This window comes from Lonchura striata, chromosome 8, assembly GCF_050655825.1.
Source record: "Lonchura striata isolate lonStrDom1 chromosome 8, ASM5065582v1, whole genome shotgun sequence".
In the NCBI taxonomy this organism is placed as follows: Eukaryota; Metazoa; Chordata; class Aves; order Passeriformes; family Estrildidae; genus Lonchura; species Lonchura striata.
The window spans coordinates 2,708,795-2,729,104 of record NC_140710.1 but is presented as its reverse complement, the minus strand read 5'-3'; the positions used below and the strand labels follow the sequence as shown (position 1 = coordinate 2,729,104).

The window sequence follows — 20,310 nt, the reverse complement described above, 5'->3', positions numbered from 1 at the left end:
ACTGTGCAGCTGCTGGGATAACAGAGCGTGGCAGAAGTCTCCAATAACCTAAAATAAGTAGCAGGAAGGGGGAAAAAAAAGACCCTCCCCACCCTAAACCTTCACTGGTGCTGCAGAAGGGGGCACTTCATATATAAACCCATTTTTCCTTCTATTTATATATATATATATATATATATAAAGAGTATGTCTATAAAATTCATAGCGAATAAATGTGTTTAATCACACACCACCTCTTCCAGGGGACTTTGTTCACCACAGAGAGGAAAAGATTTAGGAGTTGAGGACTCAGCTCCAAATCTGATGTTTCCTCAAAATGCCCAAAATATCTGCTGTAAAACACATCTTTCTTCACATAAACAGCAATGCAAAGAATGCTTTGCACCCTTTTAAACTGTGACACCATTTTAGGTTCTTTTGCCCTGTGAAATTAGGCTTTAAATTAAAACATGGACACAAAATGAGTTTAGTTCTATGGACATTGCTAATTCCAGGGGTGAGGAGATGCTGGGACCTCCCAGCTGCTGGAGATGTCCATGAACACACAGAAGTGAAGCTGAAACTTCCCCTGAGGGACTGAAGGAGGTGAAGAGGTACCAAGCTGTGCCTCCATCTGCTGCTGGCTACAGGTGGAATTATTTTTTGTTTGCAGCAAAAGAACAGGGATAATAAACAATCAGCACTTGGTTAATTAATGTTACCATGACTTACCTTGCTCTGAACCTTTTCCCCAAGGATGCTGAGCCCTGAAGTCCAATGCACAGGGAATTAAAGTGTAAACATTCACATATTTAATAGTACCATCAAAATAACCATCAGCATCATCACTACATTAAAAACTTCCAAAATGCATTTGCGTATGGTCCTAATATAAATTAAATATAGGAACTAAAAGTAAAATAAATTTAACATTAGGTAATGCTATAAATAAAGGTAAATGCGTTTAGTGTACCTTTGAGTCATAAAAATGCCTTAAAAAACAGTTAAGTTTACAGCTCATCACCAATACTCTGGATACCACTGCCATGATGGTTTTTTTTTTCTTTTCAAACATTGAGAAGTCTACATTTGACAATTCAGAATGATTTTTTGGCCACTGAACACTTTGATGGAGGAAGAGGTGTGTGGGATGTCCAGGATGAAGTCCAAGTTTTATTTCACAATAAAACTTCTTTGATTCCCAGCGCTGATAACAAGGTTCTTTTTCTTTTCAAAACCTTAATTTTTTTAAGTGCTTTTTTTTTTTCTATTTTGGTTTTTAACTCGTTTAGATTTCCATTTTGCGAAGGCTCATCCTGCTGAAGGAGTCTCTGAGGGAGAGAAAATACAATGATGAGCTCAGATTTTCCATGGCAAAATAAGAAGCCTCACCAGATGAATGACTCTGAATTGATTTCCAGTCTTTCCTAGAGCTGGTTACAAAAAAAATTAAGTCCACTGGCATTAAAACTTGTTGCTTTTCCAAGGAATTGGGTTTGGGTTTGTATCTGGGATCATCCAGAACACTGACAGAAAGTTTAATTCCTGTGTACACACAGAAGCAGCACAAACACCTGCACAACTGAAATCTTATTTAAATCTTTCAAACACATCCCTAAAGTGGAATTTGCCAGGAATACTTAGAATTGGACTCAGTGATCCTTGTGGGATCCTTCCAACTCAGGATATTCTGTGATTTTCAGGCTATTTTATGTCATTCCAGTATTAGGCTCCCTGCATAGGAGGATCAGATAATAATTACCACACCAAAAGCATTTGGAGGCTTCCTGGCTGGGCAGGGAGGGAAGCTCTGCTACTCCCACCATGCCAGCCAGGAAAATTTGCCAGGGAACAGCTGGGACACAGCTGGGGAGAGCTCCCAGCATCCCAAAGCTGAGCAAAGAGGGAAGGGACCTTCCTGCAGCACTCTCAGGCAGAAAGTCCCCAGAGTTCATCTCCAGAATATCCAGCCTTGCCCTGCTGCCAGGGAACTCCACAGGGGTCGCTGATTCCTGCTGGGAACCACTCCTGGCTGATCTGGGAGCCACAGCCTGGCTGCAAAGTGACTGTACCCAAAATCCCCCTGCTCATCCGTGACCTGCACATGGAGGTTTTGGTCATCCCAAACCTGGAATTTTCCCAGACCACTTGGAGCACCCTGCTCTGGCACAAGGTGTCCATGGCAGGGGTGGGACTGGATGGTGTTTAAAATCTTTCCAACCCAAACCCTTCTGTGATCCTGTGATTCCCACAGGGATTTTTATGTCCTGTCTCACACAAACCCAGTCTCCAGCTTTCTGGTTTTCCAGCACCAACAATTTTCACCCCCTGGAGCGCCTGATCCCAGTTTCATTGGGAATAAAGTCCTGCCATGCCGAGGGTGGTTCTGCATCTAAAAAGAATGGGATGCAGGATGGAAACAAACAAAAAAACCCCAACAACTGTCCTAGCTGAGGAACAGAAAGAACGTTGCAAACACCACCTACCACAGCTGCTGGGAAGGGAACGTGCTCTCAGGAGGGACAGAGGGGAAAAGGGATGGGCTCAGCCAGGAGAGCCAGGATGGAAAACAAACGGATGGCACAGGATCCCGGGAAGATCCGAGCCCTCAGTTTCACACCCTGTGCCCCAAGAGGAACCCCAAATATGCACCTGTGGCACGTGACAGGCAGCACTGCCTTGTAGAGCTGTGGGATCTTCCTGTTGATCAGGGGCTGCAGAGCCTCCTTGAGCCGGTGGTAGTTGCGCTCCAGCTCCCGCTGATATTCCTTCTGGTCCGGCCCGATCAGGCTCTTGTTCTTCCTCAGGGCATCCTCACACCTGCAACACAAAGCCTGTGAGAGCTGGGCACGCAGAAAGAGCCCCTGGCCACAGGTTTGTTCATCCAGTAGTACAAAACCAGCCACTCTGTCCCTCTGGGATCACAGGGAATATCCTTTGTCTTGTCGTCTGGTGATCAGGGCTCAGCTGAACCACCTGGTGTCCAGGGGGCAAGGAGAGGGGGTCACATCTCCCATTTCCAGAGTGACAACTCCTTTTTTATTGTCATTTACCTTCCAGTTACATCTATCCTCTCTGAAGAGAAATGAAAACTCATTTCCACAGAGCCACTTGCGGTCTCAGAAGATTTAAAGATTAATAGAATCAGGAGAGATTAATAAACAGCATCCTGGGATGTTCATCAAGAACTCTTCTGCTTGAAAAGATGTAATTTAAATAAAGGGTAGGAAAACAACTGTATCAGCAAAGCCATTTATTTCACAAGGGAAAACTATGCTTCCCTCGGATCTATTTGCTCACAGCATTTTCATTTCAATTATTTTGGTGGTTTTTTAAATTTCTTGGTGCTGTAAAAGATGCTGGACTGCAGTTTGCATGACTCAAGGAAAGTAGAGCAGCCAGCACATTTCTCCAGGGATTTGTGCCAGCATCCCTCCACTCTGCTTGGAGAAATTCACTTCAGAAAGATATTTCATCTCCTGGCCACCCCAGCAGCTCCTCCTGACCCTGCAAGCTGGGAGCTCTGGCCTGCTGTGATTCCTGGGACACTTCACAACTGAGCTGGGATCAATTCCTTCCTGCTGAACAGCAAGGGCCATGAAGCCAGGGAGCAGCAGCACCAACAGGGGAGGGCTGGGCAGGTGAGGAGTGAGCTGCACATGGAACCTGGGCAGGTGGAGGGACAGCAGGACAGCCCTGGGTCACTGCAGGTGTCCCTGCCTGGGGTGGCAGCAGCCACTGCACCTGGCAGGTGCCCTGGGGACCCTTTCCATACCTTTTGGTGAAGTCCTTGAAGCAGAGGCGGAGTTTGTTGTGGTGTCTGAAGAGCTTTGGATCATTGGGGATTTCAGCCAAGAAAACTTGTGCAACTTCTAACGGTCCCTTTAGGAGAAGAAGGGGCACAGTGAGCTTCTGGAAACTGTCATATCCAATCACTGGAGAAAGTTCAGCCATACAGAAAACATCCACAAGACACAACATTTCCTTACACAAAGCATCCTGAAGAGCTGCAGCTGGGAAATCTGGTGTAAATCACCAACCTCAGTGACAACTGAGCCTCCTTTATGCCTTGCTTTGTTTTATTTAAAACTCTGCTTTTGGAAAACAGTGTGAGAAACTGCACAGATTCTCCATTTGTTTTCCTTTATAAGGACTCCTGACAAAGTTTGCTCAACTCACAACTGAGGCAAAGTTTAAACAATGCAGATGGAAGCCAGGGAGTGTTTGCCAGCACCACATACTCAACCCAGCACTCAGAACTCCAGCTGAATTTTTTCCAGCTTGTGCACTGTGCTTTACTCAGGCTCCTTCAGCTTTTCCTCAGTTTTTCTCCACTGCTTTCCATTTTGTTGAAAATCCACAGCAGGACACAATCCTGCAGAGCTTGGCTAACAAAGGGAAATTTAGGGAAGAGGAACAGGCAGAAACCACTGCAAGTGCCAGGAAGGAGCAGTAACTGAGGGAGGGATGTTTCTTCCCAGTTTCTTCCACATTTTCAAGACTCTTACTCAAATAGCAAAATCACAGCTGGCCTAGACCTACCCTTAAGTGACTTTAAACACATCCCACAGACTGAACAGGGAAAAAATTCCAAAGGAATTGAGAACAAGGCTGTGCACTCCCAGAGCCCAGCTGGGACAGTGATGCTCACCTGATTCACTGTGGTACCTACTGATCCCTGCAGCACCATCTGCAGCATCTTGGGGTCTGCGGGGTCTTGGTGGGTGGCAAAAGCCAGTTCTTGGGTTTTCTTCTGCATGTCCTCGATGGCGACTTCGATGGGGGTCAAAATGATCTAAGCAAGAAGCCAGAACAGGGTTTTTGTTATGGCTGAGCTTGGCAACCAGGCACAGACCTGCAGGAACACCCAGACCACAGTGGGGTGGTGTTGGAACCCGGGTTACTGAGAATTTCAGGCTTTCTGTGTGACAGACACTAACCCCCAGGAGAACACTGCATTTGACCTAAATCCAAAAAAAAAGCTTCCAAAATTAAGTAATAAAGTTAGGATTATAAATATATAATTTAAATAAAAGTACATAATATCACATAATAAAAAACTTAAAAGTTTAAAATATAATAATATATATAAAACAAAATTTAAAATTTAAAACAAAAACTAATCCTTCTTTTTCACCTTCTTCTTCATAAATTTAAATATTATATAATTAAATAAAAAATCCACATTACAAACCACAGATAATTTATTAAACTAAAAATAAAAATAATAATTTAAGTATCATTCCTTAATTAAACAATTTGCCCTTATAAAACCATATTAAAAAATACAACTTCATTTTTAATTTGTTAAAATACTATAAAACTCACAATTTATAAAACTATAATATAAATAAAAACTATTAAACATATAAATCCAAACAAAAAATACCATCTCACACATTTAATCCCAACCTTAACAAACAAACAAACAAAAAAAATTCCACAGGGTGGCACCAGTAAGGGGTGGAGGATAGCAACAGGACCTCAGAAATGCAGGACCTTGGTTCAGTGACATCAGTAAAAGGTTTGCTTTTTAGATGTGTTTCTGGGCACCCAGAGCTGTCTGGGATGTTTCTGAGTGGCACTCGTGTCCCTTTGGACCACAGCTGATGTGGCCACCCTTGGAAAATTAACAAACCTCCATTATCACGGAATTGTGGAATGGTTGGGTGGGAAGGGCTCTTAAAGCTCATCCTATTCCACCCCCACCATGGGCAGGACACCTTCCCTAGACCAGGCTGCTCCAACACCAATCCAGCCCAGCCTGCAGTGTGGCAGCACATTTCTCTCCCTCTCAGGATTTTTCATAGAGGTGCACAGAGAGAAATGAAAGAGAAAACAATTTCTATTTCTGCTCCTTGTTTTTCCTATGTAGAATGTGTTTGGGGAATTGTTTCCCTGGGGTGATGGTTTGGTTGGATTCTGGTGAGGATTGTTTGAGCCTGATGGCCAATCCAACCCACCTGAGGCTGGGCTCTTGTGAGAAGGTCACGAGTTGTGTGAGAGCTAGAGAAAATAGTATGTAGTTTTAATATTCTCCTTTTATATAGTATATTAATGTATTTTAGCATAGTTATAATAAATAATTCAGCCTTCTGAATCGAGTCAGACATCCTCATTTCTTCCCATGGGTTTGCTTGCATTTACAATACTGCAGAGCTCTCCAAGGGCCCCTGCATGTACCAGCTCTGGAGGTGGTGGGGCAGACACATCCCTAAATCAGTCTGGGCTCACTTTGGGCTAATGGCACCAGGGAGAAGTCCCTTGGAGCCCCCAGGGCAAGCTGAAGGAGCCTCCCGCAGTGCCAGGAGCCCTTTCCCCCCCAGCTCCGGCCTCACCTCCTCCTTGTGGATGACGTTGATCCTGGTTTTGATGTAGGGGAAGGCGTGGGAGGTGGTGAGGATGGTCTTGCGCTTGAACTGCTCGTGCAGGTCGCCGTGGGCGCGGCCGTCCAGCGTGAAGGGCGTGCAGTACATGAAGCGCCGCAGGTTGTAGTTCTTGTCGAAGTAGGTGATCCTGTCCTTCATCTCGTACGTGTCGAAGTAGGGCTCCACGTAGGTGATCTGGATGTAGGCCTGCAGGGCCAGCAGGGAATGTGCTCCTCAGCTGAACTGGCCCAGCTGTGTCCTCACCACTGCACAAACTAGGGCTGGGTTTTGCCTCCAAAAATCCCCGCTCGCACCCGAGGGACCGAGGTGCTGCCGCCAGTTTGTGGGGTGGGTGAAGCACAACTCGCTGTCCTCCCCTTCTCATGCCTTTCACATCACGGAATGGTTTGTGTGGAAGGCAGCTTAAAGCCCATCCAGCCCACCCCTACCACAGGCAGGGACACCTTCTCCTAAACAGGGCTGCTCCAGCCTGGCCTCGGACGCTTCCAGGGATCCAGGAGCAGCCACAGCTGCTCTGGGCACCCTGTGCCAGGGCCTGCCCACCTCACAGTGCATTTCTCCCCAGTAGCCAATCTAAACCCTTCCTTGCCCTGCCCTGAGCCACAGCCCTGCTTCCCAGGCCTGCTCCTGCTCTTTAAGGATGTGGCACAAAAGTGACAAAATGCTGCAGCTGCACTAAAGCCAGGGAATGGCACAGCCCCTCCTTCCTCACACCCAGCACAGCCTCTGTCCTTTCACCTCCTCCCTTCCCACCCACCACTACCAGGGCAGGGAAGGGAATGGCCAATTCTGCATCCCTTGCTGGAATGATTTTCCCAAACTCTCCTTCCAAGCAGCCACAAGATGCTCAGTGCATGGATTTTGTTGCCCACGTGGTGAAATTCAGGGGAGAAATTGTCCCACTGCATTTTCAGCCATTCAGGACCTGTTCCACCTCCACACCTGCACTTGTGTCCTTACCTTGTTGGGATCAAGTTTACATTTGTCCACAGGGTTTGAGTCCTTGATCACTTCCAGCACATCTTCCCCAAACCGTTCTCCATAAAATCCCTACAACCAAGAAGAAAAAAACATCAAATGCAGCCCTGATGGGAGCTGGGGGACAAAGGCACACTCAGGGAGTGAACCTCCACATGCCTTTGACAGAATGTGATCTGCTGAACCCAGGAGAATTCCAACAGTCACATTCCAGAGGCAAGGGGAAAACCAAGCCCTGGAAAGCAGGAGAGCCTTCCAACAGTCCCTTTGTTCTGAACGAGGTATTTGGATTTGTTTTGTGTCTGTGTGCAACTACAATGGGTCATTTTTGGGATCCACTGGTATTGGAAATTATAGAAGATTTAAATTTCAGTCAATTATTTAAATTAACATTTAAATTAATTGTTTTAATCATGACCTATATATATATTAATTATATTAATTATAAATACTGTATTACTCTTAAATTACTCTTTGCCAGCATTTAAAAACATTGTCATAACCTACTTTTGTGGGAGTACAGCCTGGGAAAATTAATGAATCTTTTAAGTTTTGATAAACCCACTTTGCTGTGCTTCAATGAACAAAGCCTGAGAGAGAGAGATATGGACTGTTCTGGAATGCAGAATTTATGGACCACAAGGACATCCTGGAGAAACCAGAAGATAAAGAAGAGACTAACAAAGACTCGAATTATGCCTTGGGAAGACCCTACTGGAAGAAAAAGCTAATGGGAACACTCCAAATTTTCAGGGAGAGCCTCTGATCAGGGAATTCCTCTCCTCCCACAGAGGTGGCATCAGCAGGAGGGCAGGGGACACCAGCTCCAGCTCTCAGACAGCCAAACTGCTTCTCTGAGGGGCTGTTCCTGTGAAACAACTGATGGGAAGCAATTAAACTTCCAGTGAAACCCTCTCACCTCCAGCCGATGGGAGATTTCAGCCAACTTGGTTATTGCAGGTTCCTTGTAAACAAACTCTTGCTCATCCAGGTCTCCAAACTTAGTTCCATAAAAACCAACTCGGAAGTAGGTGCCAAACATCCTCTTTCCGTCCTAGGGATGGAGAAACAAGAGGTTATTTCAGGGTGGAGACATGCACACCCTCAAGCACAGCTGCAGGCAGGCTCCTGAATTAATGCAAAAAATGAAATTAAAAAACAAGGGAAAAAAATTAGAAAGAAAGAAGGGAAAGAAAAAAAAAAAACAAACCACACCTGGAACTCAGCATGGATGCATTTAGCAGCAAACACCACAATGGAATTATAAACTAACATGGAATTCTATGGATCAGTTATGACCATTAGCCCAACCCTGCAATGATTTCTCCCAACCCAGGAGGAGCCTGGAGGTGCCATCACGGAATGGTTTGGGCTGGGAGGGACCTCAAAGTCCATCCAGTCCCACCCCTGCCATGGCAGGGACATCTCCCACTGTCCAAGGATGCTCCAAGCCCTGTCCAACCTGGCCTGGGGCATTTCCAGGGATCCAGGGGCAGCCACAGCTGCTCTGGGAACTTGAGACTCACCACCCTCACAGGGAACAATTCCTTCCCAATATTCCACCTAAATCCATTCTCTTTCAGCTTAAGAAGCGTCAGATGTCTCTGAGAGGCAGCCAAAGGCAAAATCTCTTTGTTGGGATCATTATCTGAGGCTCTCCAAAGCCTGTGCAGAAACCCTGCAGGGGTCAGACACCCCTGGGATCACCCAGTATGGATTCCCCCCATATCCAGCCCCCAGGAATTGCAGGGTTGGGCTCAAGTCAATGTCCAGTTCAGTCACACACACACACACACAAGTGCTTTTGAACCAGCATTCCAGCTGGGAGGTGTTACACTCTCTAGGAACTGTCTAGGAGAGAGGGCCAAAGTCACTCCTGGTGAAAGCAGATGCAATCCTGTGCCATGTACCTGCTTCCAGGGGAGCCAGTGGTGAATTTGGCCCCGAAACGCAACAAAAGGAGAGAAACAAGAAAGATTTTTGGCTGGAAAGGCAACGGAGAAAATCTGATTAAAAGAGAGAGAGAGAAGAAAAATGCTTTAAAAATTAAACACACCTTGCTTGTGTTAAAGAACTCACATGCACAAACCAGGGATGCCTTTCAGCAAGAAACTCCAAAATGTTCACCTTTACTCTCGTGACAAAGTGTGATGCAGTAAAGGACACTCAGTGTCACTGAGCTGGGTTAGGTTTTGGCTTCAAACAGCCCTTACAGGTGTCCTGGCTGACAGGTTTTATTTTAGTATTTTGCTATAGCAAAACTCATCTCTTGTGGTGATAGTGAACATGATCTATGGAAGGCAAAGAGGATAAATAAGCCAAACTAAAATTAAAAAAAACCCTTCAGGCAAACTCCAGACTGCAAAAGCCACTGGCATGGCCACTGCCTTCTCCTGGATGGAGGAAAGTCTGGAGCATCCCCCTGGAGGTGCCAGAGAGCCAAAAACTTCCACTTCAGAGCTGAGCTCTGCCCTCCTGAGGGCACCTGGGGTCAGTAGCAGCCCTCATCCCAAAAAAGCAACACCTGGCTGTGCCCAGGCTGCTCTAGAGCCTGTCCTTCTGGGAATCCTCCTGCACAGGGGTTCCTCTCCAGCCCCAGGGCCAGGGCTTTCTGCACAGCCCAGGATCCCAGGAGCCCTCCCAGGGTGGGAACTCCAGCTGCAGAGTTGCTGCTACTTTATGGATGTTGCCATTTCCCTGGACTCCTTGTCTTTGTCCAGTGCCCATCCCCCTGGATCCATGCAGCATTGAGCTTCTGAACCCTTTTTTCTTCATCACTACCTTTTCAGAGCCACAGTTTTGGGTAACATTATCCACACAAAAACCTCTCAACACTCAGCATTTCCAGCTTCCAGCTCACTGTCACAGACAGAAGGCTCTGACTCCAGGGCTCCTTTCTCAAAGTCTTTCCCAAGGCAGCACCTGGTGGAAGGTGGGGTTGGAACCTGATCTCTTTAAGGTCCTTTCCAACCCAAACCATTCCCTGACTCCGTGTCTGCCCGGGGGGAGCTGCCACATGGATCAGCTCCCCAGGGCCAGCACGAGGCTTGGCCATGCTCCATGGGCAAGTTTGTGGGATCCTGCCCCAAGCCTGGCACTGGGTGGTTGAGGACACACTGATTTTTAATTAATGAGCTTTTTCCTTCCTCCTGGGCCAGGGGTTTGCAGGGTGTGAAGCATTTGCAGAACCAGATCCTTACAAGTGAGTTTTTGCTATGGACACCTGCCCAGGCAGCCCCTTGTTACAGGCAGGGTAAAAGTGATGAGGAAGAGAATGCTGTCTGTTGATCAGCAAAAAAATCACTGAGGAGTCCTGCTGGCATTTACCAAAGGCATAAAATAAGAGTTTTGGAGCACTGGGGAGCCCCAGGAGTGGCAGAGCTCCAGGGAAGCCTGGCGAGATTCCCTGTCCCTGTGTGAGGTCAGCTCCCAGCTCATCCCCATGCTGCTCTGGTTCTCCCTGGTAAATCCAGATGTGGAATCCCAGTTAAAGGGATCCTAGAAGCAGCAGTGAGGAGCACTGTCAGCCCCTGATGTGACTCATGCTGGGAATCTGTGCCTGGAAGCAAGGGGATGGGAGCAAATCCCTCTGGGGGAAACACTTCCAGACCACTCCAGGCCTCCCAGGGATAATCAGGAGCAGCCACTTCCCTGGGATCAGCTCCATGCCTGGCATTAGGGATGGGGGATTGCTCTGTACTGGGATCTCAAACTCAGCCAACACCAAACCACTTCCCAGCCACAGCAGGGAAAACCGAACAAATAATTTAATGCTCTGTGGTCTTGTTTCTGGCAAGAGCTAAAAATGCAGATATGAGGGAGGAATTATTAAAAGCATTATATCTCCTATTATTTTATCAAAAAATAATAGGATTTTGGGAGGAGAAGAGAATGAAGGTGAACACTGAATAGCCATCACACAACTGGCAGAGCAGGTAACAGCCACCATGACTTATGAAGGTTCATGATTTGTTATTATGCATGGTAAATACCCTTCCAAATTGCTGGGAATAAAGTTTTGGGGTTATCTCTTGCACGCACACAAAAAGCTTTGCCAACAAGATTTGGAGGAAAAAAAAGAGAAATCAGATGCAAGAGGGATTATTGCTTCCTCCACCAGGACAGCAGCAGCTGCCTGAAGGATGCAGGAACAAAAGCAACTCCTTCAAAATACAGAATCCAACCCATCTTTACCAAACTCAGCACTGTTATTTTCCTGCTCAATTTTAACCCAAGGTCCTTTGCAGTGTTGCCAACTACTACAAGTCTTCCAATATTGATTTTTTTTTGGGAAGGAATCAGCTCCTGGAGCCCTGTTATCCACTGGCAACCTCCCCATGCACAGCTTAGAAAGAGTTTTTAAATTCTCATGGTGCATCATGAAAAGATTTTTCCTTAATTTTCCTAATTGGAAAGCAAGCAAATAGAATGAATTCAACATTTATTCCATGAATAAGCACACAAAGCCCATCAGTTGGTGTGTTTAAGGAGAGCTCAGGAATGCTCTGATGCCAGACCCAGGACACTTGTAGTTGGCAACACAGCATTTCTTGTGCCATGAGGGGGGTGCTGCTGTTGGCATAGCTCTTTGCTAAAATGAAATTGGGGGTTCCACAGTGTAAAATAAAACAAAACAAACAAAAAAGGGAAGGTGGGGGGGAAAAAGGGCAGAGAAAGGGAAAAAAAAATTCCACAAGTAGGAACTTACCACAACAGACAATAGTAAGAGTGGGGAGGAGGGTCAGCAACCAGGGCGATAGAGGAGAAAACAGAAAGTATTTAATTAGGGAAATTCCATAAAACAAACAAGCAGCAAATTGGCAGCAAATAAATTTTAAAATTAAAAAGAAAAAAAAAAGGGGGGGTGAGCATCCATTAAAATACTTAAAATAAGGGGAGGGGAAAAAAGGGCAAAACATGCAACAAACCTGAAAGCTACAAAGCACAAAGGTCAGAAAAAGTGTGGCAATGAAGGAGCACGATGACAGACGAGAGCTGAACCCACGGTGTCTTTTACCATGCAGTAAAACATGACCAAGTGGTGTTAGAATCATAACCAATGGCAGGAGTCTCTCCAGGGGTCGATTTAGGGGCAGAATAATAAAATAGATGCTCACAGGCCTTGTTGGCTTGAACACATTTACATAATTTCCACACCTAGCACAGGTTCTCTGCTGGGCTGTGTCTGCCTGGACCTTCCATGGGGACAAGGGGATGACTTCCAGGGCCAGCCCTGAAGTGTCAGGGTTTATTTTAAGCTGCTTAATTTCCATTTTTTGCCAGGCTGGAATTAAAACTGACATTCAGACATCACCAGCCTAAATTATGTCCCACAACACCAAAGGTTTTTTTGTCTCAGCCTCGGTTCAGTAAATGTGTGGTGGAAACCTGGAGGGAGATGGCCCAAAATGAGCTGCCTGATCTATAGAAAAGCAAAAATAAACTGGAAAGACGAAGCCTAAACAAAGAACATCATATTCATAAGAGCTTTTTTGTGCTTTCTGAGACTTCTCCGTGCTCGTGCACCCACTGTGCCAACTGGATTAGGGCTGGAGTCAAAGTAGTCCTGCAGATGAAACAATTGCTTTGTCCATTTTTAATCCAAAAGTGTGGTTCTTGTGGTGTGTATTGCAGAACTGTGAGCACACAGCCTCCTTAAAAACCCAGGCTGCAAAAATGGCCCCAGTTAACACAACTGAGCCCTTTTACTGCCAAATAAACCCCTACATAAATTGACTGAGAACAGAAGGAAGCAGTTTCTCCTCCGAGATCAAAGGTGCACCTGCAGCAAACCAGGTTTGTGTTTGGTACCTCTGAGCATTGGTGCTTAAATCGACCCCTGTGGGTGGGGTGAAAATATGGTATGGAGGGATGATTTTCTGTGTCAATGCTGATGGAAAGAAATATAAACAAATTATAAAAACAAACTAGTGATGGTACAGTGGCTCATTCACCAAAGAACCTCATTAGTGGAACACGTCAGCATCCATGCACTACCTACAGCTGCTTATGAAGAAATTCCTACTACAACCATGGTTTATTGGGATTTCTTTGGTTAATGAATTGTTTTAAACAGCAGACAGCAACAGAAATACCCACAACTAGCACATGTGGGCAAGCATTGGCGTGAGTCATCTGGAAACTCAATTAGTGTTCTTTGCTAACTAAGATGGAGTTACCTACCTCCCAGCCAGTACTCTGTGTGATAGAAAGTAAAAAGGGCATGTCACAGAAACCAAAAAAAAAAGTTTCAAAGGCCAAAACATGACCAGCAATAAACCTGCAATGGTTTCAATGGTTCTAAGTCATCATGCATCCAAAGCAGCCTCCTCTGGCAAAAATACATTTACTCACAGCCCTTAATTAAGCTGGTGGGTTTTGCACCATCCAAGTTTGGAAAGATTCCTTCAATTCTTTAACCACCACATGAAAAAAACAAATAAACCCCCCAGCATTTCTGGATTTTACCTACCAGGCTAAAGGCAAGGTACAGTGGGTTTTCCCAGCATGCAAAATACAGTTTAAAAGAACATCTCAAAGGGTAAACTGAAATTTTGTAGTCTTGGATAGTTCTGAAGTTATAACAAATCTTGTTACATGATGTTCTCTCAGGTTAAATTCCAGAAAAAAACCTGTTAATGATCCTTGCATTTACTGTGGATCATCATTTGACAATTTTCCTGGAATCTGAGAATAATGGTTTTTCATTTTGCTTGCACTGAGCATTTGAAGTTTCTTCACAATTCACCCTGCAGCTGAAAATTCAAACCATTACCTGGTGAACAATCTTGCTGAATGCTTCCTGCAGTTTACCATGAATAGTAGACAACTTCTTGGCATCTCTGTTGGCTTCATGAATAGGAATAAGGACTTTGTAAACCTCATTAACTGCTTCATACATGCCAGCCTACAAAAATAAGGCCCATCAGATTGCTCCATCAATTCAACAGCCAGAATTACACACACAGCATTTAAATGATAAAACTGCAAAATGAAAAGGTGGCTGAGACTCCACTGTGGGATAATCACATCATTTCTTGAAACGTACCCAGAGATAAATGGAATAAAATCCTCAGTTATCCCTGAAATCAACAGCCTGGTGCATTACATCTTGCTGTCAGTAATTAGGATCATTAACATAAACAATCCTGGGATATTTTGGATGGACACAGGCACAAGAGCAAAACAATCTAAACAGGATCCTAACCAAATTGATGTGGATTAAATATGGAAAAGCTCAAATGCACATTTCAGCTTTCTCTGTTCATCTTCAGCCCCTGTGACTTCTGCATCCACTTCTGGCACCCCAGAAGAGATGGACTTGGGAAGATCCCCAGGATCTCTCTCATGGAGTGGGTCCAGCCCACCGTGGGCAGTCACTGCACAGAGGGGCTTAGCAGGAATTCCAGGTTTTGGCCCTGGATTTATTTCTGCTTGTGCTTAAGCCCACTGAATGACACTTCATGCTGTGTCGTGGGAATTAATTCACTCCCTTTCCTTGGTTTACTCCAGAGGGCAAACCAGGCTGTCTTAAACCATGAAAACTCTAATTGCTCTGTGCAAATTAAGCATTTACAATAAAATACCCACTCAGAGAGAAAACATTTTCCTTCCTACTGCCCAGCAGTGTGAGGCTGCTGGAGAAGGGAGGTAAAGAAATGAAAGTCTTCTACCATGGAGAAAGATGCTGCAGCCTGTTCCAGCAATCCCACCAGACCAGCTTCTGTAAAATACTTCCCAGAACAGATTCCTTCTTCATCTGGGGACACAACATCATCAGAAACTGCTGACTCTTCCAAAACATTAGAAGATATGTTCTGGGGAGATACAAGAGATAAAAATACATTTACTCAATTCAAACAACACTCAACACTTTCAATACTTTGAAAGGCAGCTGATTTGCAGTCAACTCCTAGACTTCCTATAGAGGTGGCTTTCTATTTTTGTAGAGTATATATATAAAATATAGCTGTCTGTTTTTGTGGAGCATACACATAAAATACGGCTTTCTATTTTTATAGAGTATATATGTAAAATATTGCCATTTTTGTAGTTCATATAAAAATATATCTATTTTTGTAGAGTATATATGTAAAATATTGCCATTTTTGTATTGTATATAAAAAGTACATATATTTTTGTAGAGCATCTGAATAAAATACACATTTCTCACAGAGCAGTATTTCATTCATGCAACAAACAGTGAGCACGGTTTGAGGATGTATGCACAGAACTCCCAGCACATGGAAACACTTTGTAGCTCAGCATCCCTTGGAGAGGATGATGCCCACCTGGAATGTCACACAGCCCACAGGGAGGTATTTCCTGTCCTCCAGCATGCTCAGGTACTCTGCCACCAGGGCTGCAGAGTGCACCAGGCATTGGGCAGACTCGGCGTGGTTACTCCTCTCAGAATGTTTCCCTGCCATGTTCTGCAGCCACGTCAGCCTCAGGTCGGGGGAATTCTGGTAGCCCTTGGCAATCCTAAAGGGAGAGAAAACCTCTGTGATTCCATGTCCTTTCCTGCTGAACTAGCCCTTCAGCACGGTTTTTTCACACTGTAGTCAGTCACTTCTGCTTAAACATCAACCCCCCTTGGTGCTGTGTGGAAATCCCTGAGACAAGAAGCTGTCGAGCTGGGAAGTGACCCATGTGGTGGGTGAGCAGTGGGTGATGCTGAAGCTCCTGACCAAAGCCCATGTTTCACTGAGACTGGTGGAAATCCAAAGGTGTGGCACAATCGGAGCACACCCTACTGGCTCCCTACAATAAAACCTCTGCTCACCACTGAGAAGTCTTCGGGGCCATTTGTGCAGACAGCAATATGAAATCTGGCACTTGGGGGCTTAACTTGGCTCTGGAATATCTCTTGCATATGGACACCATTGTATGTACCACCAAAAAGCCTTTTGGGCAAGCAGGTGCTGGAAGACCCCCAAGTTTACCCTGAAGCAAGCAGAGAGAGTTCTCTACTCAGGTGGAAGATGAGATTTCCAGGGATGGCTGGGGAATGAAAACTGCTTTTATCCAAGATAAGCTGCTTAAATGCCTAACAAAACCTCTCAGCACCACAATCAAACACAACAGACAGGCCTATGTTGGTCTGTGAGCAGTGAGACCCAAAACTGCTCCAAAATCAAGTCCTGTAGGTGCCCAAATGTGCAGCATCTGAGCCCAAACCCACGTGCAGCACTGATATCTCCTGTCCCTACAGTGCCAACTCTACCTGTACATCAGGTCAATCAGCATTTCTGGATCTTCCTGGTGCTCCTTCATTTTAACTGTGTCTGACAGAATCATATGGAGGTTGAACACTAAATCCTGGACCTGGGAAAAAATAAGCTGTTGTAAAGAACTGGCAATGGGAAAACTGAGCTACACATTGTTATGTGAGGAATATGGTCACTCTGAATCTGATGTGTTTGCATCTTGTCAGAACTAATCAAAGACACGAGTTCTATGTGATTAGATGACTAAAAAAACCAAAATCTTGTCAGAACTAATCAAAGACCTGGGTTTTATGTTAGATGACTAAAAAAAACTAAAACCCAAACCTTTTCCAGGGAATGTATGTAAATTCCAGTTCTGGATGGAGGTTTAGGCATAGCCTGTTAATGAATTGCATATTAATTGTCTTGTGGTTTATGTCTTTTACCTGGTCAGGAAATGTTGTCTCCCTAAGTTCCAGATCCTCTTCAGCATATGTCAGAATAGTCTTGAGGGAACGCCGCAGAAATTCTTCATTGAAGTTCTGGGATGTCCCCACCAGGGATGAGAGGGACATGGTCACCTGCATCTTCACTCTGGCAAAATTCTGCAATACAGATGTTATTATGGTATTTCAGCAGCCAGGAGTCAGTGCAAAATCAGTGCTTTGGTCATGGCACTCTCCTCCTGACTTGATAATGAAAACTGAAGTTTTGCAAGAAAGGCTGTCTCAGAGCAATGATTAGAATAAACCTGGTGCTGCCAGATGTCATAATCTGATGATTATTTAGTTTCAGATAAAGGTTCTCCTGCAAAAATATTAGTGTTGTCTGCTTGCACCTGATCCCCTCTCACACACCCTGAACAGAATGATGCTCTCATAAAACATCCTTTATGTCTGTTGGTTTTGCTTTGGTCAAGACTTAAAATCTGGAATCCCATCATCTTTGCTGTCAATCCCCCCAGAGCCCCTGGCCCAGGACCAGGGTGTCCCCCAGCTCTGTGGGGGCTGTACCCAAAGGCAGCAGCCCCCAATCCCATTATCTGCAATAAGCCATGAAGAGCAGCAGGACTCACGTTGCCGATCTCGAAGTTCTGCCTCATGAGGAGGTACAGGGAGGCACTGGCGTGGGACCTGATGGTGTTGACGCTGCTGCTGCAGTGCCTCAGGAGCCTCAGGCACAGGTCTGCACACTGCTCTGTCTCCTCCTCAAACAGCAGCTCAGGGAACTGGAAAACAGCAGGGGAGGAAATGTGCTGGGACAGGCAGGAATGAGCACTCAGACAAACAGGCAGCAGTGAGGGTGCACTGCAATGAGAGGGAGCCCAACCTCTCTCCTTTGAAGGGAATGATGCTCATTTCAATCACTGTACAGTAAGGCAAAACTGGCAGCACTGGAAGGCAACTCATTTTACCTCCCCCTCCAACTTGCTCCTACATCTACACCCTCACACTGATTTACAATACTCCCAAAATCTGAGGCTTACAACTTTGAGCTTCTCCCTGTACATCTACAGAAACTGGGAAACAAATCCATTTAAAGTGAGATTTGTCCAGCTTGAACCCCACCTGTGCTTTGAGCTCCCCACTGAGCAGGTGCCTCTTCCCACTCAGTGCCAGCCAGCAGGAACCCACATGCCATCCAGGGTGTGTGAGCTGCACTTTTTGGCACAGCCAAGCCCACAATGCAGAAATGCAGGTATTGCTCATGAAAACCAGGCCAGGCTGAAAATTCATACTGCCCAAAATAGTAATTTCTTGGGGAGGTGACCCCATCCAAAGGAAGAAACAGCACCTTCCTCCCTCAGTGCTGCTCAGGGTGGATTTCTGCCCCCACAGGGGATTCACCTTTGAGACCAAAGCTCTCTGTGTGGCAAAGCAGTGCTGGAGGTAAAGGGCACTTTGGTTGCAGGCCATGCTGTGCAGCAGCACTTTGAGCACCCCGCCGAGGATGCTCTCCTTGGACTCCGTCACGGACACGGTCTGCAAAGGGACACCAAGACTCCATGAGAAAAATGGGAAAGCAAGACTCCATGAGAAAAATGAACCTCCTGTGTTCCTGTCCATGTGGGAGAGAGCAACTAGCTTAGACCAAAAGCCCTTTGCATGAGGAAATTACCCACTTAGCTGGGCCTGACAAACAGCCCCGTTCTGAGGCTACCCCCAGGTGAGGAACACCTGATCCTTGGATAAATCAGGTGGAATTGGGGATTCTTTGTCCTCAGTGAGGCTCTGACTTTTGGGGAAATTGTTCTGCTAGAGGGAAAGCCCACAGCTGGGCTCTAGCAGGGTTATTCAGGCAAAAATTCAATCCCTGGGATTTCTGGGTCTCTCTGCAGATCAGAGGTGGATTTGGGAAGCATGGTCCTGGCTGCTCCCAGTCTGTGCCCAGGTTCATCTGTACAGAATCAGGGGACAAAGTGAGTACAGGTTCAGGAATCACTGGAACTCAGTGATTTAAGGCAGGTTTGGGAAGAACTGGAGGAACTGCTTGGGATAGGGCAAGATTTGGAGACTTTCTTTCCCATAACAAAGGGAGAACCTTCAAATTCTCAATTTCAAGACTGAAGGAAGGTATTGGTATGTAAAACCAGATTGTTTCAGGCTGGGATTTGGAGAGGCATCACCCCCTTCCTGCTGCAGCTGAACAGTTTCCTCAGCACTGAGGCAGTTTTGTTTAACAAAGTGCTGCCTGGCCAGGTGACTGTAATGCCATTACATCTCCATTTTCTTATCGGCCTCACCTGTACAACTATCTCTAGAGTATCCAAAATTATCAGGTTGGCTTCTGTTGCAAGATTCCCATCGATGAGTGCTTCGTGCTCTATCTCTGCCCTTGACCTGATCAGGGAAAACAAAGAAGTAAAATTACTTCCTGATTAAGGAACGGACCTACATATTTTCCAGTCAAAAATGTTCTCTCACAAGCAGGAAACTCCCAGTTACAGTTTGTATATTTATCACTGGACAACACCACAAAGATATTTCAATGCACCCCCTGAGAGGACAGGAAGGAAATCTCATTTTTTTACAATTACAGACTTACAGAGGCTTCATGTTCATCATGCTTGGAGAGCTCACACTGCTCTCTGACACTTCACTACTCTCCCAGGAACACAACAACAGTTTAGAAGCCCAGTCCAAGCCCAAAGTGGCTCAGCAGCATCGTTAGGCATGCGACAGCACAACCAGGAACAGGACATGTGGCTTTATGCTGTGGACACACGGTGGTGCTACACGAGCTGGGAACCTGCACTCCCACTGGGAGCAGCACAGTGCAGCCTGCCAGGCTGCAATCTTATCTCTCCAAGCTACACTGCATGCAATCCTTGAAGCACAACTTCCTCTCTCAGCTGAAGGACAAGGTTTTTGCTGTTCCATGCCAGGCACTCACTTTCCTGGAAAGCCTTGCAAAGTCCAGACACCCACTCACACTTGTGGCTCCAGGAATTCAGCACAACCAGCCCCTTCCAGTGGCACCAGCTGCACTGGGCAGAGATCCAGGGTGTACTCAAAGAACCCAGCCCTGGCCTGCCCTACCATAGGTGCTATCTCTGACAGACTCATGCCAGGCCAAATCCCAGAAAAACACACAGAAAGAGGGAGAAACTATCTGTCTCTTGGAGCTGTATTGCAGCAGCCCTTCCCTGCCACACTCCACATGCTCTGGGAGCTGGCTCACACCTCCAACATCTTCAGGACTGGAAGTTTTGGGACCTGGCCCCACATAAAGTAATACCATTTGCATAAAAAGAC

General features: G+C 45.8%; 1 protein-coding gene across 19 annotated transcripts in view; it reads right to left on the bottom strand.

Moving 5' to 3' along the window:
• Positions 1–774: 774 nt before the first annotated feature.
• Positions 775–20,310, bottom strand: part of DOCK7 (dedicator of cytokinesis 7) — a 94,452-nt gene continuing 74,916 nt past the window's right edge. For 7 of the 19 annotated variants that reach the window (XM_085585620.1, XM_085585621.1, XM_085585624.1 and 4 more), the window contains 16 exons: positions 19,299–19,395; positions 18,403–18,537; positions 17,631–17,783; positions 17,002–17,160; positions 16,573–16,673; positions 15,638–15,830; positions 15,020–15,163; positions 14,122–14,253; positions 13,530–13,544; positions 8,266–8,400; positions 7,329–7,418; positions 6,318–6,554; positions 4,631–4,774; positions 3,755–3,861; positions 2,632–2,799; positions 775–1,310 (listed from right to left, as the gene is read on the bottom strand). In XM_085585620.1, coding sequence (XP_085441746.1) covers positions 1,268–1,310; positions 2,632–2,799; positions 3,755–3,861; positions 4,631–4,774; positions 6,318–6,554; positions 7,329–7,418; positions 8,266–8,400; positions 13,530–13,544; positions 14,122–14,253; positions 15,020–15,163; positions 15,638–15,830; positions 16,573–16,673; positions 17,002–17,160; positions 17,631–17,783; positions 18,403–18,537; positions 19,299–19,395 — 2,053 coding nt within the window. In that variant the 3' untranslated portion in view covers positions 775–1,267. Of the gene's footprint in view, positions 1,311–2,631; positions 2,800–3,754; positions 3,862–4,630; positions 4,775–6,317; positions 6,555–7,328; positions 7,419–8,265; positions 8,401–9,256; positions 9,331–9,566; positions 12,050–13,529; positions 13,545–14,121; positions 14,254–15,019; positions 15,164–15,637; positions 15,831–16,572; positions 16,674–17,001; positions 17,161–17,630; positions 17,784–18,402; positions 18,538–19,298; positions 19,396–20,310 lie in introns of those variants that run through there. The other 12 variants (XM_021542714.4, XM_021542730.4, XM_085585627.1 and 9 more) reach the window with 5 other exon arrangements.